The sequence below is a fragment of the Microcaecilia unicolor genome, chromosome 6 (genome assembly GCF_901765095.1).
Source record: "Microcaecilia unicolor chromosome 6, aMicUni1.1, whole genome shotgun sequence".
NCBI lineage: Eukaryota > Metazoa > Chordata > Amphibia > Gymnophiona > Siphonopidae > Microcaecilia > Microcaecilia unicolor.
Genome location: NC_044036.1, coordinates 36,280,513 through 36,300,060, shown reverse-complemented (window position 1 = coordinate 36,300,060; position 19,548 = coordinate 36,280,513). Strand labels below are relative to the sequence as shown.

The 19,548-nt window shown below is 42.6% G+C and overlaps 1 protein-coding gene across 1 annotated transcript in view; it reads right to left on the bottom strand.

Moving 5' to 3' along the window:
- HOOK1 (hook microtubule tethering protein 1) overlaps window positions 1-19,548 on the bottom strand; it is a 140,301-nt gene that overhangs the window by 49,539 nt on the left and 71,214 nt on the right. Inside the window, exons 9-12 of the mRNA XM_030206091.1 lie at window positions 12,953-13,116; window positions 11,632-11,772; window positions 3,965-4,166; window positions 3,058-3,168 (exon numbers count right to left, since the gene is read on the bottom strand). Of these exons, the coding sequence (XP_030061951.1) occupies window positions 3,058-3,168; window positions 3,965-4,166; window positions 11,632-11,772; window positions 12,953-13,116 (618 nt within the window). The remainder of the gene's footprint in view (window positions 1-3,057; window positions 3,169-3,964; window positions 4,167-11,631; window positions 11,773-12,952; window positions 13,117-19,548) is intronic.

Below are 19,548 nucleotides of genomic sequence, written 5' to 3'. Positions count from 1 at the left end.
GAGCTCAATTTTTGTCTCATCTGACCACAGCACCTTCTCCCAATCACTCTCGGCATCATCCAGGTGTTCACTGGCAAACTTCAGACGGGCCGTCACATGTGCCTTCCGGAGCAGGGGGACCTTGCGGGCACTGCAGGATTGCAATCCGTTATGTCGTAATGTGTTACCAATGGTTTTCGTGGTGACAGTGGTCCCAGCTGCCTTGAGATCATTGACAAGTTCCCCCCTTGTAGTTGTAGGCTGATTTCTAACCTTCCTCATGATCAAGGATACCCCACGAGGTGAGATTTTGCGTGGAGCCCCAGATCTTTGTCGATTGACAGTCATTTTGTACTTCTTCCATTTTCTTACTATGGCACCAACAGTTGTCTCCTTCTCGCCCAGCGTCTTACTGATGGTTTTGTAGCCCATTCCAGCCTTGTGCAGGTGTATGATCTTGTCCCTGACATCCTTAGACAGCTCCTTGCTCTTGGCCATTTTGTAGAGGTTAGAGTCTGACTGATTCACTGAGTCTGTGGACAGGTGTCTTTCATACAGGTGACCATTGCCGACAGCTGTCTGTCATGCAGGTAACGAGTTGATTTGGAGCATCTACCTGGTCTGTAGGGGCCAGATCTCTTACTGGTTGGTGGGGGATCAAATACTTATTTCCCTCTGCAGAATGCAAATAAATTCATATACTTTCCACAATGTGATTTTCCGGATTTAATTTGTGATGTGCTATCTCTCACTGTTACCAATAACCTACCCTTCAATTATGGGCTGCTCATGTCTTTGTCAGTGGGCAAACTTACAAAATCAGCAAGGGATCAAATACTTATTTCCCCCACTGTATATGTTATGTTATATTACATCATGTCTTTGTGAAAGTCTTCTTTGTAATTAGACAGCATGATGATGGTAACAAATATAAAGATGAAGATGCAAGTGATGAATTAAAGAACAACTACTTCTAATGCAGGTGACAACAATAATAATGATAAACTGGAACAATCTTCTGAAACAATACTTGATAGAGCCACATTGTTGATTTCTTTTGTTTTTGAACAAGACTATAATAATATATTAAGATTGTATTTTCGTAATGCTAAGGCTTGTTGAGCATCCAGTGAGGGCCTCTTGCTGTAGTATAATTATACAGGCTCAATTTTGTGGTTCTAAGGTCTGGATTTTTCCAGACGTAACTAAACAAACACAACAAAAAAGGAAAGCTTTTCTTATTTTGAAACAGAGAACAATTGATATTGGTGGTTCTTTTTTCTTGGCATATCCAGCAAAATGTGTGGTTAAGTTAGGTCAGACTAAATATACTTTCTTTTCACCGGAACAACTGAAATCATTCCTAGATGTGAAACAGTTGAAATGATTTATAACCTGGAGTAATAGCAGCTTTTACTTTATAACAAATGTTGATTTCTTTTGAAACTTCTCTGACTCTACCACTCCCCCCTCAATTTTTGAGGTCTAAGGAAGGCTAAACTATTTTTCTTTTAAATGTATAATTTTCTTGCCCATTGTAAGATTTATTTTTTGAAGTTTTTCCTTTTTATTTACTGGTTAAACACTGGATGAGAATGTTATGGTGTATAATCATTTGCCTGTGTTTCTAGCAAGGATTACCTTGTTAAATGTATAACAAAATTATAAATAAATAAATAAATAAATAAAAAAGATAAACTATTATTTGTTATACGAAAGCCAGGTGTTTCAGAGATTCCATTGATCAAAACCTACAGACACAGTCAGAAGACTTTAGCAATATTGCAACGTGGCTCGATTTGAAGGAACTTCTTATCAGATGGAACAATCCACTTTCTGCTACTGCAGCTGTTGAACACCTTTTTAGCTGAGCTGGTTTAATAATGACTCACAAACACACTCACATGAGTGACAGTCATTTTCAAATTTAGTTTTACTAAAAGCAATGTGGATTGAATTGTAGAATAGTAAAATTGTTGGGATAAAAATGTTAAGGGTTGCATTCATTGTAGTTGTGGTACTTTTACTTTTTACTCAAAAAGTATTATGTTAGGCAATAACTTTTTTACTTTCACGTAAGTACGTTTTTTAACGTGTTCTTCACTGTACTTTAGAGGATCTGAGAGAAAGAGCCGCTGGATTTGAGGTGGAGAGAGAAGGGAGATCGATGTTGGACCTGTGGTAATGGGAGGAGAGGAAGGAAGAGGAAGATGGAGATATACTGAACTACTTGTTGGGGGGGGGGGGGAAGAAGTAAATTCATGAGGGACCACGGAAAGGGATCTGAAGACCTCCAGATATGACTCTGCAGACTCAAACCATCCGGCAAAGCTCAACTGGGGACCAGCTGACCAACTGGACTAGGAGCAAATCACTCAAAACCAGAGACTGAAAAATGTGTCCATCCACCAGCTGGAGATACAAAATACTGAGAAACTGGACTGGATGCCAAGAGAGAGAACTGAAAAGTGAGCTGAGACATATCTATCTCCACTTGCTGGTTAAGAACACAACTATCCCACAGGTTCTGGAATAGTGGGAAACTATATAATGGAACAGACATTTAAGCAGTATGAAAGGAAAACTGACAGTAGACTAAAGTAGTTAGAAAATCTAAAAGAATGAAAACACTAACCCCACGGGATTCTACATAACTCCTGAGATGCTACTTTTGCAATGCAAAGGGGGTGTAACAATGGGAGAGACATGGGCAGGTCAGGGGGCATTCCCTTAAGATGTGAACAGTGTTATAGAATAGTGTGGATCCACGTCCAGCTTGTGCACCAGGCCTGTGCACCAGGATTTATGCCTGGTTTCAACTGGTGTAAATTTAATTTAATTCTGGCATTTATAATCCACTTAACCATCAAGTTCAAGGCGGAGGACAATCGCACATTATAAACAGGTACTTATAAATCCTCACGCACAAAGCTGTGTGGATCCCGGCGCTATGTGCTATTCTATAAAGGGTGCCCATCCTTGAACACCCTTTATAGAGTACCGTTCAGCGCCAATTTTTTTCGGTGCCCAGTTTTCAGTGCCATATACTGAATCCATCCCTCAATTCTTTGTTATTACCTCTTTTTCCTTGAGTAATGCTTCTTGCTTTTCTTCAAGTCGCTTCATTTCAAATGCTAAAGTATCGGCTCTTTTGGATTCCACAGAAAGTTTGCTATGAAGGTCATGCACCTATAACACACAGATTGGCCATTGATTTGAAAGGGTGATTTTCTTTTAGGTTTTATGTCTTTTTTGAAATGAGTTGTATTAGTCCTCACTAGAAACTCCTTTACTTTACTGTGGGAGTAAATACATTTTTAAAAACAAATTTTTTTCCCCTGTATTTAACTGTAAAAAGACTTAACTAGGACCTTCTTGCCAATGCCATATTCTATTAGCTTCTAGTATACTTCCCACCTCCATGTCATAACAGGAGCGTATAAAAGCATTTAAGATTGAGGATCAGATTATAAAACCAATTGGGTAAAGGAAAGCTTATCCCATTCTTGAAGTCACCATATGAAAAAAAAAAAAAAAAAAAACCATGGGCAAAAGTACCTCTAACCATTGGCCAGGTAGACAAGATCATTTCATTTCATTTATTAATATTTTTATCCCACATGATTGTTTAGAAAAACCAGGCCTAGCTACCCTCCAGAGGATCCATTTGCAAGTTACTAACATGTGCCAACACTTAACATGTTATTTTAGTCCAGGTCCCATTTTATTAAATGAGACCTAGTTACTAATCGCATATGTTAACACATTAGTAACTCTAGCAGCATGTTTGTTCATGGATACTTGGCTATTTTCATGCTCCTTCTAGGAGCAAATGCCACCAAAGATCAAACTTATGGTCACATTTATTGATGGAACAAGGTTGGTACTCAATAAAACATTAAAGCACTGGAAGATAAAATGGATTCACAGCTTCTTTGGATAAAGCACTGGAAATCATGTAAAGTTCGCAGAGACATTGCCATACCTGCCTCTTGTAGGTTTCCAACTGTGATCGGGCGGCATTTGCCTTCTTCAGTTCTTCTTCCAAGCTGACTGTGTTATGCATGTACATCAGGTTTGTCTCTTCCAGAGATTTTACCTGCTTGCGGAGGTCACTCAAATCCTCTAGCTTCTTTCGGTACGTTTCAAGTGTACTTTCCATTTTGGCTGCCTTATCAGAAGTAGTCCTACAATCCAAATAAATCAAAAGGACACAATCGTTTATCGTTTATTCATTTTACTATACCATTTCAAATTGTGGTTACAAAACAGAAACAGTTTACATGTTAAAATAGTATGATAAAACACACATAAAGAACTCCATCGAATAGATAGGAAAGTAAGCATGGTGTCTTTCAAACTTTTTATCAGATTTTACTGCTTCCAGACCTTGTTGAAAAGTGTGCACTGGGCTGTAATTTAAGACTGGCAGGAAATTTTGCTTTGTATTCCCACCACGACCAAAGCACACCTGATAGTGACTCAAGACACATCTTTTAGAAAACAGTCTTACTTAGGGAATATGCCTTCAAGTATCCAAAATTTTAGCAGTGTTACAACATGGTTATTCAAGAGGATCTTACTTGCTGTTTCAATATGTATTTTGCAGTATTTGTCATGTATGATGGAAACATCAAGATTATTTTTTTTTACATTTAAGGTCCAAGGAAACAGGCAGATGATCTGCAAGATCCAACATAGGCAACAAAGCAGCAGTCCAAATTCTTTCACCATGAGCTGCTGCTGCACAGAGGAAAGCTTTTAACTATTAGGTGTTTTTAATAGCCCCTGACGTAGCCCTTGAGAGGGCAAAACATTCTTCATGGCAGGTAAATTAGCCTTGGTATTGGCTTGGAAGAGTCCTATTGCGCCCTCACTGGCTGTCGTTCTGGATAAATTGGACCTTGTTTACCTTATGTATAAGTTGACTGCCATATGGCTAGACAACTATTAGCTTTTCATAAAGTATACGATGCCTTTACTTCCTGGAGAAAAACGACAATCAAGCCATATACCAAATTCCTCTTAAATAGCTGTTCTGTAACACTGAGACTCTGGATTTTTTTTGAAGTTTTATTGTTCCCAAGGGCTAGTTCTGTGTGTGTGTGGGGGGGGGGGGGGGGGGGGGGGGGGGGGGAGAAGATGACAATGAGGCATATTTTCAAAGCACTTAGCCTTCCAAAGTTCCATAGAAACCTATGGAACTTTGGGAGGCTAAGTGCTTTGAAAATAAGCCTCAATATCTGTTAGCTCTCACTGTTCAGTTTTGCAAATTCTAGGGTTGGGAGAGGCTGGGGTGCACGTTTTGTAGGCTCATATTGTTCTTTATGTTTCATCTGTGTGATCCTTTGACTTTAGTATGTTGGCTGCTTGTGTTTTCCTGTATATTTTTGAGCATTAAGAAAAATAACTTTAAAAAATCTATTGTTTGACCAATACAAAGCTATCATCTTAAAAATAAGTAAAGAGGATATCGATTATACACAGACATAATTGCATTACCATGAAATTCCATGGGGCCGATATTCAGACTGCAAGAGGTAGCCGTATGCCTTCCGCGGTTGGCACTGAGCCTGGATTATTCAATGCCAGGCCACTTCTGGTGACTGGCACTGAATATCCGGGTGTTTTTTGGCCTGTTTCAATTTAACTGACCCAGTCGATATCCAGCGCTGGCTGGTTAAGTTGAAACCGAATAAAGATAGGCCTGCTATTTCGGCAGCCTAATTTGGCTGCCAAACTTAACTGGCTATGCGCTGAATATTGGCAGATAACTAGTTATATTGCACGATATAACCGGCTATCGGCTAAGTGATAACTGGCTATATTCAGTGGGAGATAGCCAGCCATCTCATGCTGAATATCGCCGGATAGCTAGTTAAGTATCATTTAACCAACCAGGTGCCAGTCCTGGCCGGTTAAACGGTTCTAAATATTGGCCGGCATATGAATAAAGGTCAGAGGTAGCTAATTTAATTGATTTATTTCATAACATTTTAAATATCCTTTTCTTGGACCAAAGTGGTCCACTCAGGATAATGTACACATACAGAAAAAAAAATCAGTATTAAAAGCATCCAGTAAGAATTAAAACAGTTGATGATTTAGTTTTTGTAGCTTTACTACTTTGCATATATTCTACAAAAAGAGAGACCAAGAGGGGCATAATCGAAAGGGGTGCCCACGTATTCCTGGGATGTCCTCGTAGGACGTCCCAGCGAAGGGGCGAGGAAACCGGTATTATCAAAACAAGATGGGCGTCCATCTTTCATTTCGATAATATGGTTGGGGACGCCCAAATCGCGACATTTACATAAGTATATAAGTAATGCCACACTGGGAAAAGACCAAGGGTTCCTCGAGTCCAGCATCCTGTCCACGACAGCGGCCAATCCAGGCCAAGGGCACCTGGCAAGCTTCCCAAACGTACAAATATTCTATACATGTTATTCCTTAGAGATGGTCATCCCCGATTTTCGGTGATAATGGAAACCGAGCACGCCCATCTCAGAAACGACCAAATCCAAGCCATTTGGTTGTGGAAGGAGCCAGCATTCGTAGTGCACTGGTCCCCCTGACATGCCAAGACACCAACCGGGTACTCTACGGGGGAACTGCAGTGGACTTCAGAAATTGCTCCCAGGTGCATAGCTCCCTTACCTTGTGTGCTGAGCCCTCCAAACCCACTCCCCACAACTGTACACAACTACCATAGCCCTAAGGGATGAAGGGGGGCACCTACATGTGGGTACAGTGGGTTTCTGGTGAGTTTTGAAGGGCTCACATTTACCACCACAAGTGTAACAGGTAAGGGGGGGGGGTGGGCCTGGGTCCACCTGCCTGAAGTGCACTGCACCCACTAAAACTGCTTCAGGGACCTGCATACTGCTGTCATGGAGCTAGGTATGACATTTGAGGCTGGCATAGAGGCTGGCACAAAATATTTTTAAAGTTTTTTTTAAGGGTGGGAGGGGGTTAGTGACCACTGGGGGAGTAAGGGGAGGTCATCTGGTCAGTTCGGGCACCTTTTTGAGCCTTGGTCGTAACAAAAAAATGGACCAAGTCGCCCAAGTGCTTGTCAGGGACGCCCTTCTTTTTTCCATTATAGGTCGAAGACGCCCATGTGTTAGGCATGACCCAGTCCCGCCTTCGCTATGCTTCCAACACGCCCCCGGGAACTTTGGTCGTCCCCGCGACGGAAAGCAGATGGGGACGTCCAAAATCGGCTTTCGATTATGCCGATTTGGGCGACCCTGGGAGAAGGATGCCCATCTCCTGATTTGTGTCGGAAGATGGGCGCCGTTCTCTTTCGAAAATAAGCCTGCAAATGCATCATAAAGTAGACTAAGTCTCTCCTTTACAAATATCCACCAGGTAGTAAATTTTCAGCCAGAATGGTCACTGTCATAGCTTAAGTGCTTGTCCATCAAAACATCTAAGCAGAGTTACAACTTACATATACCTAAGGCAAAATTATCTAAGAAATAAAATCAACATACAAATAAATAAAATACAATTAAACATATTAAAACAACTAAAAAGCACAATCAACTGCATCACAGATAACAATATTAACCTGTACACACACCTGATCCTATAAAAGAACGCCAGAATAAGATGATAAAAATCATGGTATTAACAAAAAAGCGTAAGAGTGTAATAGTAACATATTTAGTTAAAAGGCAGATTTATCCATCAATGATACAGCAAACAGCTCCTTATCTCAGAAAAATGTACCTTCCTCACCTCAGGTATCAACAATAACTTCATGCCCTCTGAGTGAAAGGAATGACACAGATTATAGATCAAATAGTATTCAGCATCATTCTGCAGGGCCTTATGGATCAAAAGTACAATTTTAAAATTTCACCCTAACATACATTGGTGGCCATTTTAAGGTCAAGAGGTAATATGATTAAAACAGGTAGCACCAAGTGAGCAACTTAATACATATATTCAGCATACCTGCATAGCCAATATTGCAGAAAGCGCAGATACTTACCTGTAGCAAATGTTCTCCGAGCACAGTAGGCTTTATATTCTCACATGTGGGTGATGCTGGCCCGCATTGCATGGTCTGGAATTTACAAGTCTAACGAGAGCTTTGTGAAGCATGAGACACGCTCCAACGCGCATGTGCAAGTGCCTTCTCACCTGTCACATGAACATGGTCTCCTCAGTTTAATACTACAGCAAAAAATAAAGTAAAAAACTACAAAGGAGACAATTCCAGAGGGATGATGCTTGACATGGGGGAGAATAGGAACACAGAAGGGAGATGCTGGACTTGTGAGGGGGGGCATAGGGACACAGAGGAGTGATGCTGGAGGGAATAGAGACAGAATAGTGATGAATGAAGGGAGATGGACACAGAGAAGATGCTGGACAGGGAAGTATAGGGGACACAGATAAGAGAGATGCTGAACATGGAGAAAGATAGGCACACAGAGATGGAAGATGGATGAAGAGAATGGCGAAAGAAATAATATCAAATGGGCAGGAGACTGTGGCAAGTGAGTTGAGAAGGCAGAGGGAAACAGAAACCAGAGCCTAGGACCAACGTGATTTGAAAAATAAAATGACCAGACCAGGGGCGTAGCCACGGGTGGGCCTGGGTGGGCCTAGGCCCACCCAGTTTGGGTTCAGGCCCACCCAGCAGAGCACCTTCGTTGGAACGGCAGCAGAGGGAGCAAGCTGAGCTCCCCCGATCCTGCATCTGCCTCCCTCTGTCCCACTGCAGCGCTTCCCAGACGCTGCCTACCTACCACCGCCACGATCCTCCCGTTTCAGCAGCAGCGCGGACCAGCGGTAGCAATTCATGCTGCTGCTGCTTCGTTCTAACCCGGAAGCGTCTCCTCTGCAGTGTCCCGCCCCCATTATTACAACTTCCTGTTTCTGCTGGGGCAGGACGCGGGCGTTCGGCAGAGGAGACGCTTCCGGGTTAGCACGCAGCAGCAGCAGCATGAATCGCTACCTGAATCGCTACCGCTGCTGCTGAAACGGGAGGTACATGCTGGATCGTGGTGGTGATAGGTAGGCAGCGTCTGGGAAGCGCTGCAGTGGGACAGAGGGAGGGAGATGCAGGATTGGAGCTCAGCCTTTTAAGGGTGGTGCCCCATTGAAGAGTGGGAGAGTTGGGGGGAGGTCTCCATAAGACAGATGCTGAATGGGGGGGGGCATGAGGTGGAGAGGGGCAAGAGAGAGAGAATTGTGGGACATAGGGTAGAGAGGGGTAAGAAAGTTAAAAATCTTGCATGGGGAGGGGAGAGGGACAAGAGAAGGAGAAATGTTGGACATAGGGGGGTAGTAGGGAGGGAGAGATGGTAAATGTTGGACAGGGGGTGGTGAGGAGGAGAAGATAGATGGTGAAAAATTGAACATGATGGTGGAGGGCAGGAAGAGATTTGTAGGGGGAAGCGAGAGATGTTGGATGGGGCACAAGGGAGGGGGAGAGGCAGAAATGTTGAACATGGCACAGCAGTGGAAGGGAGGAAGAGAGAAAATGTTGCATGGGGGGAGTGGGGGAAGAGAAGTGTTGGACCCATGGCACAAGAGAGGGAGAAATGGTAGAACGTGGGAGAGAGGGAGATATATTGGACCTGGGGGTGAATGAGAGGGAGAGAAAAACACAGGAGGTGGAGAGGGAAGAAAGGAGGAGATGTTGGATTCAGGAGCAGAAGGGTGATGGAGAGATGCCGGACAGTGGGAGTGAGGGAAGAGAGAGGTAGAAATGTTGGAACATGGGGGAGAGGGCAGGAGGGAAGAGAGATGTAAGGCTACAAGAGTGGGGTGGGGAGAAGAGGGAGCAGATGCTGGGCTACAAGGGTGGAGGGAAGGAAGATGGTGGAACCATGTGGGAGAGGCCAGGAAGGAGAGGAAGAGGGTGGCAAGGAAATAAATAAAAGATAGTGATTACAGAGGATAGAAATATGGTAATGAAAGGGAATGGAGGGCTGAGGAAGGAGTGAGATGGGGAAATGGAAAAGCTAGTAGGTGAGAGAAAAAGATGAAAATCTGATAGGTAGCTGTAAACTAAAAAGGAGAAGAACAGTGAGAGGGTGAAATTTGAGTTGACAGCAAGGCAGAAAGGAGAGGAAAGAGCTAAAAATAAGAAGTCAATATGTCAGAAGCATGTGTAGTGAAGGTAAAAGAAGACAAATGGACAGCAGCCGCTTGAAAGAGAATTAGAAGACGACAGACAGGAAAGCAGAAAAGAAGCTGCAACCAACATGATGGAAAAATACAATGTCCAGACCACAAAGGTAGAAAACAATGTATTTTGAATGTTTTAAATGGAATATGTTGGCTTTGGGAAATCTACATAGCACATGTGTTTGTATCGTGTTCAGGAGAAAGGAAATGCATTTCTGTTTTTATTTCTCCAGTGTTGAAGTACATGCTAAGTTTAACTTTTTTGGGGTTCCGAGTTCAATTTTTGTCTAAATATTTTTATTTCTGATACGCGATCCCATGTTCTGTATTTGGTGAGGGTCTGTTGGTGTGACAGTAATGGCAGGTTGGGAAATTGGAGGGAAGGCAGGGAGGAGAGGGGATCAGGGAGGGGGCCCTACATGTCTAACATCAGTTCTGACCCTTGCTGTATAGCTGGTAGAGATCCCAAGCCTCCTCAGCTGAGGACTTCCTCCAAAGATGGCCATAACTTCCTTCTACCAAGCTCTGCAGTCAGTGACAGCATGCTTGAGTCACCGACAGCTAAGCACACATAGGTTGCTGGCATCAGTGGCTTACGGATGTTGCTACTGCCTGTCAAGTTTGGTAAAAGGGAGTTCTGGCCACCTTCAGAGAAAGTCTTCAGCTGACAGAGTTTGAGGATCCTTATTAGCTAATGTATTTATATTTTGCGGTAGGGCAGGGCAGAGAAAATATTGTGCCCTCCCACTTTGGGCTCAGGCCCATCCAAAATTGGCTGTCTGGCTTCGCCACTGGACCAGACAACAAAAGGTAGGAAAAAAATTAAATTTTCTATTTAGCAAGTAGAATATGTCAGATTTGAAATGTGTTCCCTGCCAGAGCTGGTGTTAGACGTGGCTAGGGCCCAGCGCAGAACTTTAGGAGGGTACCCCAAAGCCCACTACCATGCCATGCCTTCTTCAGCTTCCAGCAGGCTTAGGGCTTTCTCTGGACAGGGGCAGTTGTCCTAGTTGCACTCCCCTAACACCATCCTTGACATATGTGATCTTTATATTTTGCATGGTATAGGAGGAAATGCATCTTTATTTCTTTGGTATGGCTTCTTGGGGTTTTGATTTAATATATGTTTATAATTTTTGGTCAGCTATTATATATTTGGCATTTGTCTCGTGTGTGTGCGTGACCAAGATATACTGTTAGCATGAATTTTCTATGTAGCATTCTGTAGTAAGTTGGCTTGTTCAGTTTTCCACATAGTGGAGAGGATATTTGTGAGGGGAGAAATGGATTTTGTTGATCTTTGTTCTGTATTGTTTGCGCTTTATAAAATGACAGTTGTATAGAATATTTTTTCTTTTTATACGTTAAAAATGATTTAAACATAAAATCATAACCGTTCGAGGCTCACAGGGACAAGCTTTGTCCCTGCATCATTCTGTAATACACAATAAAAATTAAAGCAATTTTAGAATACTTTTGTCTTTCTCAATATGGCACTACCTTAGAATGTCTATTTCATCTTGCAAAGCTCTTGTTTCTTCAGCCAGACCAGTCAGCTCATCATTTCTATGCTGCAGTTCGATGACTTGCTTTTCAAGCTCTTCACAGTGTGCACGGTAATCATCCTTTGCAGCTTCAAGCCTTTCAGTAACAAACCAAAACAAAGGCAATCTGTTAAGTTATTACATTGGCGATATTCATTTTAACTTGTGGTCTGAACAGGACAAAAACTTCCCAGTAGTCTTCTTACAGTCTACCCAAAAGCACAACAAACTGAGTTGTACCAAGTACAGAAGTAGTATGTGAATGTCCTCACATTCTCATAAGATATTTTGTGCAATCAGTGTAGCAGGAATTATGGTTCAATTTAGACTGCTACTAAAATGCATACTGGTATAATTCTTTGAAGAGGTCAATTCCATACCAAAAAACAAAGCTTCAGTATACAGGGCACTTAAACTGTGAATCTGAGTCATCACCGTATTGCAAAAGGTAGCAAAATGTAGGAGGCCTTGCCTGCGATACTTACAACATTATTTATAGTGTACCACCACACATGGCATTGTGCAATAAAATCCAAAGGGCTTGAATGCAGGGGAGTTTGCTGACATGCTCAAAGTGAAACAGTGAACAGTCCAGAGAAGAAATGAACCAGTATTTCCAGCGTTCACATCTCATCATTACAGTACACTCTCAGCCCTTCTACAGGGCAGGAAGAGAATATGGAAAGATAGGATTACAGTTTAAAAAGATCATGAATGGGAGGGGTTGTTTTAACACAGCTGATGTTTACCGTATGCAAATTTCAGGTATTCCCTTATGTTATTTCTATTAACATTTTCAGAAGAATCAAATAAAAATATGACCTAATAACCAAGAACGGGTTATTCAGGTGACAATTTTATAAGTGGGAACTTCCTGTTAGGCACCTCAATGTTGCATCTATTCTATAAACAGCAGGTTCCATTATAGAATACTAGAATAACTCGGTATCAGTGCACCTTCCATTTATAGAGGCACAGTTACACCAGCCATAGAGCTGGCCTAAATTTGGTTGCATAAATGATGTTAGGGCATGTGTAACTTACAGTATTCTACAACTCATGCATGAACCTTGGAGCTCTACCCATGCCCCTCTTGTACTCTGTCTATATGTACACACACTGTGCATTTGTGCACCATAGGACTTACCTGCTCCCTTAACAAATAGAGCTTAGGTGCTAATTGCTACTTTTGGCGCATATACGCGTGCAAAGGGGTGTCTAACCACAGGTGCCTAGTCTCAGAATGGCCCTTTCAATGCAAACTTCTCGGTTCATACCTGTAGTTTTCTTCTTGCGTCTGTTCCAGCTGTAGCTGAAGATGAACATACTTTTTTGTCACCGTGACATTTGGCTCATCAAAAGGATCTAACTGATCTAATCTGTCATTCTGGATCTCATTTTCAGACAGTAAGCTACTCTTCTCATCCTGAAGGGAGGTAACCTGAAAAGAGATACGTTAATAAGGTTCTAGGTTCAATGCATTTAGCAGAAGCTAAAATCTTAGATTCCTTCCTAGAATGAAGCCTGCAAGTTGTCAGCCACTGACTATGTAGCAGAAGTGTGTTTTGAAGAATCGGAGCACAATGCACCCTGCTCCCCCCCCCCCCACACACACACTTTGGAGGGTGCTGTAGACTCCACCACTGATAGAGAAAGTACGAGCAAACAATAGCAGAACAAACAGCCATGTTTTTCATTAAAAAAAAACAAAATCAGATCAGCAACACACTTGATAGGTCAGGACATGCACTGTGTGAACACTACAACATCATAAAGCAGATGTCAGTATGCTACAGTAAACAAAGAAGAAAAAGTTATGAAGTGCATAAACTGCAGTAAAACAAGCATAAGAGATAACTCAGATTCTATATAGTGTGTTAATTTTAGTAACATGGCAAACAGCAGAGTTTATGTTTTTATTAACATATTAGTTTATCTGTGCTTTACTAGGATGCTATGAATAGTACATTTCCCTGAATCATAAAAAGAAACCTACCTTGTTTTTACTCCTGGAAAATATCATTGAAGATTGGGACCTTATAAGTGAATTGTTGAAGAATTAGTTTAATTAAAAGCATCAGTCATTATGTAGGACTGTCAAAGTAGCGAATGACTATATGGCTTAGACTTATACTGCAGCAGAGCAAGGCATAGCAGTATGAACTCTCAGACAGTGCACAGTCACAATGAACAAGGTGACCTAAAATAGTTATTCAGCTCTCGTCAGTAACAGACTAATTATATTTATTCTCTTTTACTGATATTCAAAGGCCATAAGGAAGTACATAGCAACAAGTCATTTTCTCATCAGCTAAGGTTTGGCTGGTTTGCTTTTCACAGGTGGCCGCTACATATTCCTGCCCATTGAAACGGAAACTGGTACAACCCCATTTACTCATGGATGACAAAAGTAACAATATGATTGGAACACCACATGTCTTCATCATGGGCATGGTTGGTGGGGGGGAGGAGGAGAGCATTGTACACCCCCACTGCAGACGTGTGGGAAAAAAAAGAGGGCCTCCCTCCTCCCCCGCTGTGTGGTCCAGCATCTCCCTGTCTCTCTCCGTTCCAATCCCCATTTTGCCTCTCCCCTTTCTTGCTTCCCCCATCTTTCAGCCCATTCTTCCCTGTGGTCAAGCCCCTTCCCTGAAACTCTCTTTATTCCTTTCACAGCTGCCAAGTGCCAGCAAAACTGAAAGGGAAAGGGTAGGAGCCTCAATAACAAGTGCTCTGCAAGTTCTGCCAATCTTGTTCTCACAGCAGCAGGACGTACGCATCAGAGGGGGCAGAACCTGGCAGAATGCTTGAGTGTGAGGTTCCACAGTCCTTCCACAGCAATAAAGGTTATTTGAGGGGAGGGGCTGGACTGGGGAGGAGAAAGACAGGAAAATACTGGACCCTGATATAAGTACATAAGTACATAAGTAGTGCCATACTGGGAAAGACCAAAGGTCCATCTAGCCCAGCATCCTGTCACCGACAGTGGCCAATCCAGGTCAAGGGCACCTGGCACGCTCCCCAAACGTAAAAACATTCCAGACAAGTTATACCTAAAAATGAGGAATTTTTCCAGTCCATTTAATAGCGGTCTATGGACTTGTCCTTTAGGAATCTATCTAACCCCTTTTTAAACTCCGTCAAGCTAACCGCCCGTACCACGTTCTCCGGCAATGAATTCCAGAGTCTAATTACACGTTGGGTGAAGAAAAATTTTCTCCGATTCGTTTTAAATTTACCACACTGTAGCTTCAACTCATGCCCTCTAGTCCTAGTATTTTTGGATAGCGTGAACAGTCGCTTCACATCCACCCGATCCATTCCACTCATTATTTTATACACTTCTATCATATCTCCCCTCAGCCGTCTCTTCTCCAAGCTGAAAAGCCCTAGCCTTCTCAGCCTCTCTTCATAGGAAAGTCGTCCCATCCCCACTATCATTTTCGTCGCCCTTCGCTGTACCTTTTCCAATTCTACTATATCTTTTTTGAGATACGGAGACCAGTACTGAACACAATACTCCAGGTGCGGTCGCACCATGGAGCGATACAACGGCATTATAACATCCGCACACCTGGACTCCATACCCTTCTTAATAACACCCAACATTCTATTCGCTTTCCTAGCCGCAGCAGCACACTGAGCAGAAGGTTTCAGCGTATCATCGACGACGACACCCAGATCCCTTTCTTGATCCGTAACTCCTAACGCGGAACCTTGCAAGACGTAGCTATAATTCGGGTTCCTCTTACCCACATGCATCACTTTGCACTTGTCAACATTGAACTTCATCTGCCACTTGCACGCCCATTCTCCCAGTCTCGCAAGGTCCTCCTGTAATCGTTCACATTCCTCCTGCGACTTGACGACCCTGAATAATTTTGTGTCATCGGCGAATTTAATTACCTCACTAGTTATTCCCATCTCTAGGTCATTTATAAATACATTAAAAAGCAACGGACCCAGCACAGACCCCTGCGGGACCCCACTAACTACCCTCCTCCACTGAGAATACTGGCCACGCAATCCTACTCTCTGCTTCCTATCTTTCAACCAGTTCTTAATCCATAATAATACCCTACCTCCGATTCCATGACTCTGCAATTTCTTCAGGAGTCTTTCGTGCGGCACTTTGTCAAACGCCTTCTGAAAATCCAGATATACAATATCAACCGGCTCCCCATTGTCCACATGTTTGCTTACCCCCTCAAAAAAATGCATTAGATTGGTGAGGCAAGACTTCCCTTCACTAAATCCGTGCTGACTTTGTCTCATCAGTCCATGTTTTTGTATATGCTCTGCAATTTTATTCTTAATAATAGCCTCCACCATCTTGCCCGGCACCGACGTCAGACTCACCGGTCTATAATTTCCCGGATCTCCTCTGGAACCTTTCTTAAAAATCGGAGTAACATTGGCTACCCTCCAGTCTTCCGGTATTACACTCGATTTTAGGGACAGATTGCATATTTCTAACAGTAGCTCCGCAAGTTCATTTTTTAGTTCTATTAATACTCTGGGATGAATACCATCAGGTCCGGTGATTTACTACTCTTCAGCTTGCTGAACTGACCCATTACATCCTCCAAGGTTACAGAGAATTTGTTTAGTTTCTCCGACTCCCCCGCTTCAAATATTCTTTCCGGCACCGGTGTCCCCCCCAAATCCTCCTCGGTGAAGACCGAAGCAAAGAATTCATTTAATTTCTCCGCTACGGCTTTGTCCTCCTTGATCGCCCCTTTAACACCATTTTCGTCCAGCGGCCCAACCGACTCTTTGGCCGGTTTCCTGCTTTTAATGTATCTAAAAAAGTTTTTACTATGTATTTTTGCTTCCAACGCTAATTTCTTCTCAAAGTCCTTTTTTGCCCTCCTTATCTCCGCTTTGCATTTGGCTTGGCATTCCTTATGATCTATCCTGTTACTTTCAGTTGGTTCTCTTCTCCACTTTCTGAAGGATTGTTTTTTGGCTCTAATGATTTCCTTTATCTTACTGTTTAGCCACGCCGGCTGACGTTTAGTCTTTTTTCCCTTTTTTCTAATACGTGGAATATATTTGTCCTGAACCTCCAGGATGGTGTTTTTAAACAGCATCCACGCCTGATGCAAGTTTTTTACTCTGCGAGCTGCTCCTTTCAGTCTTTTTTTCACCATTTTTCTCATTTTGTCGTAATCACCCTTTCTATAGTTAAACGCTAGCGTACTTGATTTCCTAGTTTCACTTCCTTCAATGCCAATATCAAAACCGATCATATTATGATCACTGTTATCAAGCGGCCCTCGTATCGTTACCCCCTGCACTAGATCATGAGCACCACTAAGGACTAAGTCTAGTATTTTTCCTTCTCTTGTCGGCTCCTGAACTAGCTGTTCCATGAAGCTGTCCTTGATTTCATCAAGAAATCTTATGTCCCTTGCGTGTACAGATGTTACATTACCCCAGTCTATATGCGGGTAATTGAAATCCCCCATTATTATTGTGTTGCCCAGTTTGTTTGCGTCCCTGATTTCCTTTATGGGACACACAGACGAGGGAATAGGGAGGCAGCGTGGCAATGATGGACTGAGGGGAGGAAAGGAGATGGCTTACACTGGTACATGGTAGGGTAGAAGGGGGAATCATGTTAAAAGAAGGGTCTGATGTTGGGGCTGACATAGGGATTGGGGTTGAGAAAAGGGAGCTAACTGGCAGATGTGAAAGCTGAGGGTTGATGAGAGGCAGTGAGAAGGGAAGGACTGTAACTGGGTGGGGGGGTTAGAAGCAAGGGCATATGCAGCACAAGGTGGACATGGAGAAGAGGAATAGAATAAGCAAGGTAAATGAATACTGGAGAAGGGGAAATGTGGGTAGATGCTGGGAGAAAAGAGTACAGGGAATGAATGGGGGAGAGGCATGGGCAGTGGATCCTGGAAAGGGGGAGAGAAGAAGATGGCTATGAAAACGGTGTGAGACAAAGGAAGAGTACAGGTCTTTAAAGAAGTGAGGGAAGGTTGAAATGAAAGGGGAATGGGAACTTTAACATGGGGCAAAACATAAGAAAAGAACTGGAGACCGAGAAATGATGAGTCTAGAGAGAGGATAAATAGAGGATGGAAATGGGTGACTGGAAAGTGGCTGAAAAAAAAAACAGGAAAATAGGAGGCTGGCAAAGGAATGATATGAAAGTAGAAATGGGAGGACTAAAGAGATAAATATAAGAAGTAGAGGGAAACTGAGGACTGGAGGAGGTGGTAAGGAGTAGATGTAAGGAAGGAAAAAAAGGCAGAGAATGACCCCCCCCCCCCCCCCCAATCCCACAAAATGAAACTGACCTGGAAAAAGAAATGAGCAAAAGTAGTGTACTGTATTGCCAGGACAAACCCAACTGGAAAAATAAAATGATGAAAAGGTACAAAATATTTATTTTCAATTTTTAGAGAATGAAGTATGTCATTTCTTGTATTTTCTTCAGTCCATCTTGCTCTCTGTCAAATTGGAGGCATAATGGTGTTTTAAAATATTTGTAGTGCTGACATTTCATAAGTAGGATTGGTGAAGTTTGATTTCTTGGACTTGGTGTTCATATGGTAAAAGCTTCTGAGTGTCCATATGCATGCTTTTATGTTACTTCATATAGAAGTAACAATGACACTGAAAGTGAAGGAGGAAACAGTGTGGTTGGGGAGGGGAGAGAGGGAGAGCATGAGGGTAAGGAAAATAAGAATGCCCGTGCTAGGGAGGGGGAAGATGAGAGAAGAGGGGATATAAGGGGGAAGATGACAAGGGGCAATATAGAAAAGGGAGAAAGAAAAAGGAAGAAATGGTTAAAAAAAACGCAAGCAGAGCGCGAGAGATGAAGGGGAACAATAGCTGAGAGAAGGGAGGAATAGAGCAGAAGTGGAGAGAAAGAAGAAAGGAAAGGATGGTGTGTAAGAGAGAGAAGCAAAGAGGTAATGAATAAGAGAATTATACAGAGCAAAAGGTGAGTGGAGAGAAAGCATGGCTGCATACCGTTAATGGGTATTTTCCATGGACAGCATGATTCTTTAGCACATATGTGGTAACACTGTCAAGATGTAGCAAAGTCAGGTTTAGCATCTCAAAGCTCAGAAAATTCACTAGAAAAGTTTTGCATTTGCTTAGGAATTCTCACGCTCCCTTCTGTGGCAGTTCTCCTCAGTCTATCTAGCTTTGCATTAGGTGGTGTTGGTGTTGGGGGGGGGGGGGGGGGGAGTAGGAAGAACTGTGTGGCTATAGGATCCTGCTGTTCGTGAAGAGTCCCCATTACAGGTATACCAATGCTTCCTCAATGGACAGCGTGTGGAGAATCATTTATCTCATTGCACCATAAAGTAACCCTCATGGATACTCTGGTGGAAGATTGTTGAAGCATCATATGTTCAGATTTATTGAACAGAGATACAGGTGAGCGATCATTGAAGTTGTGGCTCTTAGTTGAGAAGCAGTGACCTTAAGAACATAAGAATAGCCATACTGGATCAGACCAATGGTCCATCAAGCCCAGTATCCTGCTTCCAACAGTGGCCAATCCAGGTCACAAGTATCTGGAAGAAACCCAATTAGCAGCAACATTCCATGCTACCAATCCAGAAACAAGTAGTGGCTTCCCCCATGTCCATCTCAGTAACAGACTATGGACTTTCCTCCAGGAACTTGTCCAAACCTTTTTTAAACCTAGATATGCTAAATACTGTTACCACATCCTCCAGCAGTGAGTTCCAGAGCTTAACTATTCTTTGAGTGAAAAAATACTTCCTCCTATTTGTTTTAAAGGTTCCATAGTAACCTACAGAACTTTTTAAGTCTAAGTGCTTTGAAAATGAGCCCCATAGTACACTATCCAGGATGTCAAGGTCCTTTTATTAACTGCAAA